Source organism: Onychostruthus taczanowskii, unplaced genomic scaffold (genome assembly GCF_017590055.1).
Source record: "Onychostruthus taczanowskii isolate IOZ18803 unplaced genomic scaffold, ASM1759005v1 scaffold32, whole genome shotgun sequence".
Taxonomy (NCBI): Eukaryota; Metazoa; Chordata; class Aves; order Passeriformes; family Passeridae; genus Onychostruthus; species Onychostruthus taczanowskii.
The window spans coordinates 2,346,024-2,360,389 of record NW_024500572.1 but is presented as its reverse complement, the minus strand read 5'-3'; the positions used below and the strand labels follow the sequence as shown (position 1 = coordinate 2,360,389).

General features: G+C 41.5%; 1 protein-coding gene across 2 annotated transcripts in view; it reads right to left on the bottom strand.

Annotated features, from left to right (window-relative positions):
- The window catches only part of SBNO1 (strawberry notch homolog 1), a 31,224-nt gene continuing 16,858 nt past the window's right edge, over window positions 1-14,366 (bottom strand). For both annotated transcript variants that reach the window (XM_041410295.1, XM_041410294.1), the window contains exons 13-32: window positions 14,053-14,206; window positions 13,782-13,964; window positions 13,481-13,578; window positions 12,668-12,819; window positions 11,948-12,145; window positions 11,520-11,690; window positions 11,262-11,431; window positions 10,437-10,568; window positions 9,189-9,324; window positions 8,652-8,764; window positions 8,480-8,551; window positions 7,935-8,034; window positions 7,361-7,435; window positions 6,963-7,109; window positions 6,792-6,886; window positions 6,571-6,663; window positions 6,035-6,172; window positions 5,453-5,529; window positions 4,561-4,754; window positions 1-3,677 (exon numbers count right to left, since the gene is read on the bottom strand). In XM_041410295.1, the coding sequence (XP_041266229.1) occupies window positions 3,535-3,677; window positions 4,561-4,754; window positions 5,453-5,529; window positions 6,035-6,172; window positions 6,571-6,663; window positions 6,792-6,886; window positions 6,963-7,109; window positions 7,361-7,435; window positions 7,935-8,034; window positions 8,480-8,551; window positions 8,652-8,764; window positions 9,189-9,324; window positions 10,437-10,568; window positions 11,262-11,431; window positions 11,520-11,690; window positions 11,948-12,145; window positions 12,668-12,819; window positions 13,481-13,578; window positions 13,782-13,964; window positions 14,053-14,206 (2,641 nt within the window). In that variant the 3' untranslated portion in view covers window positions 1-3,534. The remainder of the gene's footprint in view (window positions 3,678-4,560; window positions 4,755-5,452; window positions 5,530-6,034; window positions 6,173-6,570; window positions 6,664-6,791; window positions 6,887-6,962; window positions 7,110-7,360; window positions 7,436-7,934; window positions 8,035-8,479; window positions 8,552-8,651; window positions 8,765-9,188; window positions 9,325-10,436; window positions 10,569-11,261; window positions 11,432-11,519; window positions 11,691-11,947; window positions 12,146-12,667; window positions 12,820-13,480; window positions 13,579-13,781; window positions 13,965-14,052; window positions 14,207-14,366) is intronic.

Sequence of the window (14,366 nt, the reverse complement as noted above, 5' to 3'; positions counted from 1 at the left end):
TACACACACACCCTGGAAGGTTTATATATGCTCTATATATATTTCAAAGTACACACAAGCTGCCCATGTGGCAGGTTGAGAAAATAGGAATACATCTTGGGAAGGTCATGAAGGAAAAAACCACAGAGGAAAACGAGAGTTATTTACATTCAATAATTCAGTAGCCTTTAACACCTCTATATACAAACAGGCTCTATTTATGTACAGACTGCACTGGGAGCCAAGTGAAGTTATTCCAAACACAAAAGAAAAATACAAAACCCCTTGATAATTCACTTGAACAAGCGTTTACAGGTTGCAGAGATTTCTCCATTTACAAAGAAAATACTACACATGGAACAGAGAACTTGCATCTTTGGGGAACTTTCAGTCCTGACAAGAGGAGTGTGTTCCCACTGAACCACACAGCTACTGGAAAAAGTGGAATACTTGCAGTGCAAGGAGGTTTTGAGGGGGTTATAATTGCATTTATCATGCCAGACATATCTTAATTATGAAACTAGTTAACAAGTCATCATTTAGTTGCTGTCAAGGAACAGTTAGAAAAAAACCCACAAAATCTGGGAATTCAGTTCCCAACTCAAAGATGTACCTTCCCCTTCTGCAGCACAATTCCAAAATCCACACAGTACAGAAGTTGCTGCCAGTTTACACGTGGCATTGCCCCTGTTACCAGAGCCCTCTGTCCTTTATAGCTTTTATACCCATTTCAGATGTACAAAGCATTTTGTATTTCATTTTGTACAAAGCAGATCAATACCCCACAAGGAGGAAAATACAGAGACCACCCTTGCCTGGCCAGGCAATTTATGATGTAATAATTGGTCTTTTTTTCCTCCCCAGGAAGATGTTTGTCTCTCAGGCAGTGCTGCAAAGGGACACCATTCACTGTTCTTACCCCATCCAGGACAATTTATATTCCCTTTCTCCCCAAGCTTTATCAGCAGCTCATGCAGGGAACAAATGCCAAAATCCACCCCCCGAGCACCGAGTAGGAATTTTCAAGAGAGAAAATATTGCTGTGGCTTGAAAGCTGTTTTCTTTTTTTTGATGCTAACTTTCAAGATGTTGCAACAGTCCAGAGCCGTGGCTGCAGCTGTGTTAGTAAGTGGATGGCAAAGCCAAGGCAGTGATGGTGCAAGGAGCAGGCAAAGAAGAGCAAATAGAGGAATGGATTTCTGGAACAGGAACAGTTCTTATGGATCTTGGAAGTACTGTCAGCTTTTTTCCCCTCCAAGGGACACAAGTCCATGGGAAGTTTAAAAGGTTGAAGCAAAATAGTGCTGTTTGCTCATCAATACAGGGAATATCAGATTTGCTCATCCCAACAATCAAAGTGAGCACACCAGGCTGAGAAGAGCACTTAGGAACCGAGTGTATTTAAATCATTATTAAAAAAAAAATTAAAATCACTAATTGTGAATCTACTACTTCCAGAACTATTTTACTGAGGATCAAGACCTAAACTGTTATGTCACCATCTCAGATGGCAGAAGTTTCTACAGCAAGTAACAACTAAGCAGCAGCCACACACAGCCTGTCGTTACTGGCAGTTTGGTTTGCTGTCTGCTGCAGTAGTAATCTGTCAACACACTCCTCAAAATCCCAGCCCTGCTCCTGGAATGGGTGCCAAACACAGCCCCTGGTGGGTACAGAACACAGGAACAGCCTCCCCCACACCCTGTGCTTTAGTTTGCCAGGCCATCAGCAGCTCCCAGGGCTGTGACAGCGCTCAGCTCCCCTCCCTGGCTCCCTGGAGATCCCCCACACCGAGCACCTGCAGCCCAGGTAGTTACAGAGCTGCAGCAGGACACGGGGAGCAGAGCATTCATTCCAGATCTGCATTTCCAGCTACTCCAAGCAGGAGCAGGGGATTCATCCCTCCTGAGCAGTTCAGGCTGGGGCTGAGGGAATTGGGCAAGCTTCCTTTGCCTGGTGAGCACACCGAGCTGCTGGCACAGGGAGCATTACCTGAGCCTCAGGAGCAGTAATTCCATAAGGGAACCCCCTTCTTCTGCCCCACTCTGACCCAGCTCACCGAGTGCTTCAGAGGTGTCACACCTGCAGCCATCCTGCTCTGGAACTGAGCCTTCCTTAAAACACCCACGGAGCTTTAGACTGAGTTTAGCTCTTGCCTCATTAGCGAGTTCAGCAGAGAGATTTGGGCTGCAAGACAGAAGCCTGGTTAGAGCAGCCTGGAACATGCCAAGTCCTGTCGAATTCCAATTGTACAGACTTGTTAGTTTTTTTGGAATATGGTGATTGCCTAAACAAGACTCCACTTCTTGTTAGTACAATAACTTTTATTTGACATCTACAAGATCATTATCTTGTAGTTTTTTGGACAGGTTTATACAATCTCAATTTTTCAATAGTGCAACCTGTGCAAGCAAGAAATGACAAACATTGTCCTTCACTTTCTTATAAACATCTACTATTATAGGCAAAACAAAACTTACCCATATTATAGATAAGTGACTATTCACATTTGTACATTACAATTTCTTTTAAACAGCTCCAGATAAACTCTACAATGTCTTACAACATATTAAACATAACAGAAACAGCACATACAGCGGAACCCTCAAGTGTTTCCCATTCTCTAATTTACAGCTCAAGTAAGGTTTCATCTTAAAAGTGACAAATTAAATTATGTTAATGAAGTAAAAAATATAAGATTGTATGCGAGATGGAAGTGAATTTGCACTTAAGTTTCCATAACCACCTCAGATTAAGGAAATGCTTCAATTTAAGGAAAACAGGCATCCAGCCATCTTTGCAGTACACATTAGGAATACCATTAATACATTAAAAATGAACTAATTTTAATTTAAGATGTTTATCACAAAAAGAACATGTTGTAGACTCAAATATATAACTCCCAGGAGAGAACCAGAAAAAAATGCAACACCTGGGTATAAACACTATAAAAATGCAATAACCAATGCTGTACAACTAAGATTGTGTTTCTCTCTGAATTCCTGTCTCGTGTGTTTATGCTGTCCATGCCCGTTTCCAAAGACATGCACTGTCAAACAGAAACTGGGAAGGAACCTGAATGCATGATGTGCAACCTCTAGGTTTCATGCTTTTATAAACTCAAATTGAAGAGAAAAACCCAATATATATTTTCTATATATATACTCAATACATGCATTCGAGATCTCCCACAGCAATGGCATCGATGCACTGCGTTAAACCCTGAGCACTGTATGACAAGATAAAAATAAAGCCTGCTTGGGGATTTTCAAGCATTTTCAAACAAATTGTGGTTTGTAGCTTAAAAGGCCAAAAGTAAAAGCAAACAGGAAGCACTACAGAGAGCATAAGGAAAAGACAGATGCACCACCATAAACAACTGCTGGCTTTCAGTTCTACCAACCTTTTTAGATCTCTTTATTCCCAAAGTATTTGAGACACAACTGAACTGAAAAAGTTATATTTCTTTGGAATCTGTCCCTGATTTTTATGCAAGTGATATGCTTTTACAGCCTTTTCCTCAAACACCAAAGTCAACACCTGTAGCTTGTCCTCTCATGCGTTGTTGAGGTTGGTGATGCTCTGGGGGTGGTGCTGCTGCCAGATCTGCTGCTGCTGCACTGCCAGCTGCTGCGACTGGTCGGACGTCGACAGGAGGTTCACGAGGGGCGACACACAGTTTGCAGGAATGATCAAACCTGAGAACAGCAACACGTCAATGGTTTCACAAAAACTCCATCAGTTGTGTTCATTAAGAGCTCAGGCTGATGATTGCACCCTTTAATTTATGCAACGTTCAATAATGACTGTTCTGATGTCAGGTCTAATCAGCACAGCCACAAGTCCTGCTCTTCAGTCCTTCACATCCTTTGGGTTGTGAAGGAAGAGAAAGGAGTTCTCATTTTGCCTGACAACAAAATTTATTCTCATGTTACCTGCTGTCATGAGAAGTCAGCTATCTTTGCTTTTTTAGTCTCTCAGAAGTTACATCACCATGAAAGTTTAAACACAGAAAAACCTACTTCCAGCATCCCAGAAAACTGGTACTAGAGGAGCTGCCATGATGTTGGCAAATCCATAGGAAGATTACATTTAAGGAAACATTTGGAGAGTTTGGTTTCTGAGGTCCCTGTTTGGAGGGCTTCACTATGAGGTTTAGTGAAGAGACAATCATCTTGAAGTCATTCTACACACCTTCAGTAGCTTAAAAAACCGTGAAAACAATTATTTCCAAGGCCTACTATTAATTGCCAAAAGTGGAGGAAAAAGTGGAGCCATTATGATGTCAGAGAACCCTGGCTGGAGCAGGCTGTGCACGAGGCTTTTGCTGCATTAAATCCAAAGAACTGAGATTAAGTGCTCCAAAGCCTGGCTGAACAAGAAACCCACCTTCATTAACCTCCTCGACATACTGTATTGTAGATTTCTACAGCTGCACTTCTGCCCCTCCACAGCAGCCAAGCCTGTTCTCTTTCAAACACCTTTATCCAAGCTCAGCCACGTGGCTGCCAACACAGAGCCCCTGAGCAGTGAGAGGCAGCCCTGCTGCAGGTGCAGCAGAGGAGCAGCCCTGGCACCCACCTACGATCCTCTGCCCATCCTCTGTCCTCAGGCGGACGATCTGCATTTTGACGTTGGTGCCGCTGACGGAGGCCAGGACTCCTTCCACCTTTGTCCACACGCTCAGCACGGAGCCACACAGCACGTAGTAGGTTCTGCAGCGCAGCCCCACCTCACAGACCAGCCCCAGGCCTGCCTTCTTGCAATTGCCTCTCCTGCAGGCAGAGAAAAGCTTTCAAAACCATTCTGCAAACTAAAGTATCTAATTTCATTAAAAATGAGACTTGTGGCTATTTAATGTGCGTTCAGAGTTGAGCACACACACTAAGGAAGGACACTTTGAGCACAGGTAATGGTAAAGCTTTGGGAAGGGCTGGCCTAGTTAAGCACCATCTACAAAATGCACAGACAGCTTTGAGTCTAAGACACCATCACTGAGGTCACCTGAGAGCTGGAGTACGTTACAGGGCACTGGTATCTGATCAGGGAACTTCAGGAGCTCCAATATTATCTGAAACTTCTACCAGCTATGCAGTTCCTCAGGAATTCAGCCATCAGCTGAGCTCAGACACACACAGCTGCTTCTGGCATCCATCTCCTCTCTAAACATTTCCCCCCCAATAACATTTGAACTATCAGACTACAATAACAGAACAGATGAAGACACTTCAAGCACAAGCTACTCCTGAGTCACTCTGAGTGTAGTTTGTACATTAACATTCATCTCATGTACTGGTACTTTAGGGCAAGTGGAAAGCTTGATGTTTTCAGCCACAAGTTGGGTCATTTGATTGCTCATGGGGCAATTTCCCTTACACAAGAAACACAAGACTTTACAGGAGGGACAGAAGAACAGAAGCAGCGATGAACCAGCCCAAAGTGAAATAGCAGAAGCCAAAGCACAAACACTGACCAGTAGGCGTGGGTGCAGGTGTCTGCAGAGGAGTTGTACTGCTCCAGCCAGTGTGGCAGAGCATCCTCAGAAGGAACCTGGAAGAGTCATCCAAAGAGGGAATGAAGTAAAACACATAAAAACTTATATAGAATAGAATAAAAATAATTTGGTTGTTACCATGAGAAAGGAGGGAGCACCAGCATCAGGATGGTGTACAGAGGTACAGCATCCTACATTAGAATAATTTCAAATTATCCATCCCAAAGGACAAGCAAAATGCTTAAACACAGCAGAACCTCAGAGCCTTTTCCATAATCCACCTGATGAGAGTTTCCTTAGGTTCTTGCAAATTCAACACTTGCTAGACCCTAAGGAATATAATTTTTTATTACCACACCACAGATAAATTATATTCAGAAAGAAATTCAGAAATGGATATAGGAATGCCAAGATCATGTAGACATGCTTAAAAAGACCCAAACAAAAGCTCTGCTCTGGAGAAAGAAGCCTACTTTTTGATTTGTCAAAATGATACATAAATACAAAAAAAATAAAGCCCTTATAATTATTTTTAAAAACAAGCATAACTTTAATGGTTACCTTCTTATATTTCTTTTTCAGATCTGCACATGTTTCTAGTTTGAGTTGTTTCCCAGTATTTGGTCTGTATATCAAAAAAAGCTTCTTTTTAGGATTCACTTCTTTTACTAGAATTGCTGTTTTCTTGTTATTTCTTATCTGGAAGAAAAAAAGACAAACCAAAATCTTCCTGAATTAACACATGATGAAAGTATCTGCTTAAGTGATTCCATATTGTGTTCTTTACAGAGTAATTAAGAGTAACAGTACAACCAAGGACAGTAATACATCTCTAGAACACAGTAATCCACATCAACCTCACAGTGAAACCACAATTTCCTGGTGGAGGTTTAAATAGGAGCTCTTAATTTGGGCTCACATTCCTATCAGAAAATATCCTGAGGAGATAAAAGGAAGAATTTCATACTCAGTGTTATAAAAACCCTAAAATTCATTTTAATGTAAGACTCAGTGTATTTTGCAAAACTGAACAAGTAAGTTTTTCAGTTTAGCCCCCAAAACCTCTGAGCATAATCAAGGAGACAGAAGAATCCTACCTGTAGTGATAAATAAAATCCATCATCTGGACCCGTTTGTTCTGCCCAGATCTTTGTTGCTTCATCCCAAGACATTCCTCTCTCCACACTGATCTACAAGAGAGCAGTGCAGGGGTATTTGAGTGGGATAAAACAGTTACACACCTGGGGACTGAACACATTGTAAAAACTTACTGGCAAATGTTACTAGTTCCTACAGAGATGATACAGGATTAACTTACTGTGTACAGCTCCACATGTCCAGAGGTAGAATATCCAGGAGTTAAAAACTTCTTAACATCTGCCTTCCTCACTTTCTCATCTCCAGAGCCCAAATCTGAAAAGGAAATCAGTTTTATTCTGTTGCTCTGTTTTCACTGAAGTTCAAGAGCACTGGGGAATTATTTACTCACCTAAGATGCCCATGTCATATCTTCCATTCTTTTTAGCATTTTGAATAACTGCATTTAACGTGTCAGAGAAGTACTGGAACAAAGCATTCTGCTGATGGACTTCCATACCAAGAATTCGATTCAGAAATTTCCCTATATTGTTGTAATCTTCAAAAAGAGTAAGAAATATATGTATTAGGGCAAAGATTAAGTTTGATAACCACAAGCCCTCAATCAGTATTCAAAGACTCATACAAACACTATTTAAATACATTCTTTCAGAAATGCAGAAAACATGAAGTTCTTCAAAAAAGGTCACTTTTTAGATAGTTACAAGTTCAGTTCTGCTGCTGGGAACCCACTGTCATGACATAAGATGTTCCCAGGGACATTCTAGAGATCACTGAACACCCAAGTACCTTTGTCAAGTGTCAGTATTCCAGATCTGTCTTCTACATTTATCAAGCCTACACCAATCAATCCCTGACGAACATCTAGGAAAGAGAAAGAAATTAAATCATAGCTGCTTTGCCATCTAAAAATAACCCAGTGAAGTAACAGCTTGTTTAGCCACAGGATCCAATTCCAAAGCCTCTGACACCCCTCACTTCCCATTACTTGCAGTTTCTACCTAATACATCAATAAGCAGGACACAGCTTTGCCTTCTGTCCCTGCAGGAAGCCCAGGCAGGGGAAAGCACCACTGGCACCATGCATGAGAACAGTTCCAACAGGTAATGGGAAAATGAAGATAAAAATCTGTTTATAATACACTGGCCAAGCAGATACAGAACATTCCTCACACAGGGTTCACAGATCTGGTTTCATGTGTGAACTTCAACATTCAAGCAACGTGCACAGACTCTCACTGGGCATTTACTCCCATCTGTCTTAGCTGATCATTTTAAATTGTAACAGTGTTTTACAGCCCTAACAGTATTTCAATTTTCTGTGAACTGGAGAAGGATCAAAAGGTAGCTGTCACAGCCTTACCTTTGAAGAAGTCTCCAGGAAAATCAGGAGGAGGTGAGACCATTGGGGAGTCCAAGTTCACAATGGATTTCATAACAATCTCCAGAGCATTTCTGCCATACTGTATAAGAAGAAAAGTTGCTCTGTCAATGCCATCCAGTGTTTGTGCCTCAGCCCCAGGCACACAAGGTTTAACAGGTAAATTCACAATGAAAAGCTTTTCTGCACAATAGTGAAGGGAATTGTTTATCACCTTTATGTAGTGCAGTTTATAACTGAAAACAGCCCAGTCTTAATTTTTAATTAGAACTGCCAAATTAATCTTTCATTGTGTCTTAAAGGACACACAGCATTTCCTGAAAACTGATTGCTTGCAAGAGCAGAACAGTGATTTACACACGTGTGTTCCACATGGCTTCACAAACAGAATCATGGGCTACAGAAAGAGGCCTTCCATCAGCAAGTGACACAGTTAAAGGTAAGGGATGGAGAGGAACCCTCCTCAACAGGTCATTTGTGGAACAAGTGCCACAGCATGAGTTCTCCAAAAGAAACAGAATTGTCACCTTGTTGTCAAAATTGAATCTGCTGAGGTCTCGAGTTTCTGTGGCCCGTCTGTCCCCGTGGGTGAGGGCTCCCTGTTAAGACACATCATTGTCATTACATACAACTTTTAAGAAAAAGAAATCTAAGTTGCATTTTCTCAAAGGAAGGATCAGAGCTCTTGAAACATCTTACCAAACTCTCCAGTCTTTTTGCAACTATAGATGCAAATCTTTGCTCTCCTGCCAGTTCAGAAATGAGGAACACATACTCTGGAGCAGTCACTTGGTTGGATCTATGAGTTCTTCCTGGATAATTAAGTAGAAGCATATAAATTAGATAAATTCTATTCCACTGAATATTTTTAATAAAATATGAACTGTGAAGAACAAGGAAAAAGGGTAGAACTTAATCCTGCTTAAAGTTAGTTTCTGCTGTAATACAGCAAACAGAAGGTAGCACAGAGATACTCTAAAAGTTGTGGCAACCTCTGTAAAGACATTTCTTATGTGAATGAAACTCCAAAGCTGCAGCCCAGGCTTGTTCATGAAGTTTCCTTCAAAGCTTTCAAGACCATTGGCCACGACCACAGATAAAGCTGATTCTGTTCATGGGTACAAGAGACTGGAGGGGTCCTTAGCAGGATGCCCACTCCATCTGATTTCCCACATTAGCAGTAAGTTCAGTTATTATTCCTGAGTCTGCTGGGTCAGGACACAGGGAGTGATTTACCAAACTGCTGGATTGCTCTGTCTGCGCTCCACGGCAGCTCCAGGGTCATGTGAACCCTCCTCCTCTGGTTCTTGGCCCTGCGGTCTGCTTGCAGTGAGATACCAGAGCTGGCAGCCTCTGAGATGATGGCAATGTTCTATGATTGAGAAAAGAGCTCTTAGTTAGCAATAAATCCAAGATCAAGATTCAGTTTCCAAAAAAAATGTCTCGTTTTACAACTATTACCAAACATGGATCTGGAATGGTTTCACTGTTACTCACAAGGCAGGAGGGAGGGCAGCAAAGGTGTGGCTTTCTGTATCAGAGTTAGAAATGCTAATCAACTTTTCTGAGTGAAAGGAGGGGGTTTTGCTTTACTTTTCAACAACAACTCTCAGTGCAAACAAAGAGTTGCCATCCCAGAGGGCAGGTCTCCCTGACACTGGCCTGTACTCTAAGGAAAAGGGGAGGGACACAGACTTGCTCCAATAGCAAACACCAGAAAAGACAAAACCTTGCTGCTAAGGCTGTACAGGGAAGAGGATCCAGCCATTCCAGTGCCTGAATGCATTTGCCTTGAAAGAATGTAAATGTTTGGACTGTGCACAAATCACTTACAGGAACCAGAGTTTTTACCCTGAAGTGTCACAAGGGACCACACAAGTTCCATGCACAGTGACATTTACTCCATTTGCCCTCTTGTGGCAGCACGGCCCAAGTGAACTGCTAGGAAAGGCTTTCTCCCCTCACTTCTTCTATCAGATACAATTATACCATTATTCAGGTCAGGATTTTCTTTCAGAGTGCAACATTAAGGGCAGAAGCCACCACTTCTCCCAGTGTGACTTCTCAAGCCTTGTTAAGGTTAACAGGCCCCACCTTTTGCCCTCACTTTAAATTTTCATACAGTGGCCTTCCCCATTTCCCAATTTAATTATTTCCTCTTGGAAGGGGAGGTGCACAGTGACCCAGATCAATGAATCAAAGCTATGAATCACAAATCTGCCTTTCAAACACATACTGTTTTACAAAACCAGTTCAGAAGTGCCAGCTTTCAGTTTGGTACATGGGTGCACACCAAGCACAGGCCTCTGAGGTCACCCAAACTACAGCCTGACCTTTAAACACACTGATTTGAAAAACAAACCAGCAGCGAACTGAAAGTGCTTCTTAACTAGGACTTACACTACCTGCCAGTCACCGGTGAATAGCTTGGAGTTACTATGGCACCTGGCACATTTACCTACAGCCTCTCTCTTCAAAGATTACCTTATCTCCATCCATGAACCTCTGCTTTTCTGTGATGTTCAGGATTTCCACGGGCACGTCGAGTTCAGACCTCGACTCGTACGAGATGCTGCCGTCGTCGTTGCTCACCACTCTGCCTTTGCGGCCCGTCATCTTTGGGGGGAACACAAGCTCAGGGGGAACACCAGAACCACCCCAGCACCAAAAGCTCCAAGCAGTATTATTTATCCATGTACCCATGTTAAAACACTCAGTAATTTACTGTGAGTGCAAAACTGCTACGTGGAATATGACAGAGCAGATCTGTGCAGAAATGATGGTGTATTATGCCACTGTTCATAAGGGATTTACCAGCAGCACTAAGAAAATAAGCTGAACAGACAGCTTAGCTGCCACTGATTTTAACAGGGTCTTTTAAATCACACTGATGCTGCTATGTGATAAAAACAGGTAGCTTAAAGACATTTTTCTGAAGTTATTGAGATTAATCAGGCTTTTCATCAACACAAAGGTTCCTGATCTCCACTGCCTTGGAGGATGAGCTAAAGCTCCTGTCTGTCTAATACACACCAGCAGCAAATTGACTACAGCCAGTCAGAGAAACAGACCACAGGAAAACAAAAGAGAAACTGGTGTGATTTACCCAACCAGAAGCTACCAAATCTCAGAAATAAGTGTTCACCCACTCAGAGCTCCCCCTGTATTCTAACACAATATTAAAATTTCTCCTTCATTCAGAGGCATCAGCAGTGACTTCTGCTCTCATTCCTGAGATCACTGTCTAAAACTGATAAACATACTTTTTGAAAAACATACATTTTTCTTAATATGTGATCACCAGCCTACCTCTGCAACATTTTCAGGACCACCCAGTTCATCTATAAGCTCATCCAGTGTATTAGGTGGAAGATCTTCAGCCAGCTTTTCCAGTTTATCCAGCAGTTCTTTTTTCATTTGTTGGGCCCTTTCAACAGCATCCTGACTCGTTACAAAGCTGCTGTTTGTGTTGCTGTTTGCTGAAAGTTAAGAAAGACTCTTTGAGATTTAGAATTTTATTGCCTAACTGCTAGGAAATTAATCAACATCAAAGAAAGCTGCTCTTACCAGACGTGTTGGTACTAGAAGTGGTGGTTCCAACAGTGGAAGTGAAGCAGCTGGGTCGTTTGGATCCCAGACCAGAGGCTAGTAAGGCACTTTGAATAGAATCTGGATCTATGCTTTTCTTCTTTTTCTTTTCTTTATTTTTTTTATGCTCTTTTCTAATCAACCAGGGATCTGAAGTTAAATAAAAATTTCAAACATTTAGTAAGCAGCCATCCATTCCTTTGAAATAAATACATCCTCATTGCATAAAGTGACTTACAAAAGTCTCAATTCCAGGGTACAAAAAACTAATTGAAGCTTCACATTCTACTAATTGCAATCTCACTGGAACTAAACTGCCTGCTTAGTAAACACTCATCTGTGGCTCACTGAAATGTTTGGGAAGATTTTCTGCTTATTCTCTGGTGAAACACTTAAGACAGCCTTACCATCTTCATCATCTTCACTGGATTCGTCTCTGAATGGGTTGAAGTCGTCATCGTCTCCAGAACTCAAAAACTTGGAGCTCTCATTGTCACTTTCTTCATTGTCTGAAGCATCAGACTCACTTTCACTCTCATCAGAGCTGCTCCCTGCAAGGCCACCTGTTTTGCGGGCTTTTTTGGCTTCTCTGCTTATTTCTTCACCTAATTCCATCATCCCACAAGAAAGAGAAGTTAGTTTAAACCTTGTAGTCTACACACTTTGAGGTCTGTTTTACCACACAAACTAGAAAAATACTCAACTTTTGAAAACAGAACTTTTTAAAAGAATCTAGGCTTTAAGCAAGATCTCTCTCCAGAGTTTTTAAGACAATCAGTTTGGGAAGGAGTGGTATTAGGCTTCTTTTCATTGAGCCTCAAGATATAGAAAGTTACCCGAGTGACTACATCAGAAAGTGACCTGACACAGAAAAGGCATTTTGGGATATGGTTCCATAGCAGATCAATCCAATTTTGAGCAAAATCAGCTGAAATTTACAGGCTATATTGCTTATCAGAAATATAACATCTATCAATGGCAATGTCTAGCCTTAAGAGATCTGCAATACGTTCTCTTTCATGGATGACTGTACAGATGTTCCTTTTTTCCCCAGACAAAGTTCACTCTTAGGCAGCTGGGAAGTTGCCATTTTCACTGTGGCATTAGTGTAGGAATTCCAGCATTACCTTTTCGTTTCTTTACTTTGTTCTCCTTGCAAGGGCTGTCTCTGGGTGAATTGTTATTACTTTGAGCAGTCAGGTCAATTCCCAACAAGCTGAACAGCTTCTTCCTGTCAGGAGCTGGAAAGTGCTTCTCAATAAGAGACTGGAATACTCCTCTGTTTAAGAAAAAAGGGTTGCTCAGTGGAATTTGCATTTATTTAAAGTACAAACCTGTAACACTCAACAGCTTTCTTGACTTCTGTGAAGAATGACTCCTTGTCAGTGCAGCTGGACACTGTATTAACACCCACATTACTGTATTTGTCACCTTCTTAAAAGTAGGACACATCTCTTTTACAGCACTGTTACAACTTGTTAAATTTGTTTTTGGTAATAAGTGGCACTGCTACTGCCATTTTTTAAGTGCTCAATTTAAGTAAAAAGTTAATAAAGTAAGATCTTCAGCCAGACAGCCCTGGGATTGGCTCTGGTCCCTCTGATCAAAGAGGGAAGTCATGGTCTGTAACTTGCTCTGGTATAAATGCAGCACACACCTGGCAGGTCTCCCCATCCTCCCAGTCTGAGGACAGTACGAGCTGTTCACACCTGAAAACATCAGTTTGGAATGCCAGGAGAACCAGAACAACTACTGCCTCACCTGAGCAGTGCTGCCAGATTTTAGGTACAGGCAGCATCTGTAAAGAACATCACTAAAAGATTCTGAATCTTCTGTGCACTGATGCACATTTGACACACAGAAGGACAAATGACTACATACACACACTAAGCTGGATGAAGGTTAGTTTTGTAAAGAACAGTTTTAAAATTCAGTCTTACTTTGCTGTAGAAACAAAGTCATTCAATTCCCCACCACCTTCCTCCAAAGCTTCCAATGTTCTTGCTTCTCCTGTAGACTGCAGGCCAATGACAACGCACTGAAGGAGAAATGAACACCAGACAGTGTCACTATGACTGAGCTGTAAGTTGATTTTGCCTGAATTTCTGCTCATTAGATGGCATGAAGTAGAAAAGCATGCTCCTACTATGGCTGAAAATATTTGTATTCTATATGAAAAAAATTAATCTAATAGCTTTACCTTTAAGACAAATGTTTAAAAATCAGTCTTGATCAACTTACTTTGCCATTCTTGATTTCTTCCCGAGCCAGCTGCACCACCCTCTTCACCTTTGAGGCTATGCAAAGGTACTTGAAAAACCTCTGGTGAGCTGACCAGAACTGACCCCACATGGACTTCTTCATGCGCTGCTCTGCATCGATGAGGTCGGCCGCTTGCTGAAACCTCTCTCGAGCACTGACCCACTGAACAAGAAAAGGAGCACTCAAATTTCAACCAGCTCCAACCTCTCATAACTCAACAGGGAAAGCAGATTTAAAAAGGGGTTCTTACCAGTTTCACAGATTTATTGTACATTTTAACATATTCCTGTGAGAGCAGAACTTCGTCGATTTTGAAAGTTACACCTGAAAAACTCAACTGTCTGGCTATGTACATTCCTCTCAGCTTCATATCCATAGCAACTATTTCCATGGCACCAACACCTCTAAAATAAAGGAACAATTTAAGTCCATATTAGAATTTTCAAGAGCAAGGATTTGTTAAAAAAAAACAAAACCCCAAGTACTTTAGGAAAAAACAGGTTATAAATGTGAAGGAATATGTTTTCAAAAGAATTTGAAATTTAGTCTTTACATAAAATTGTA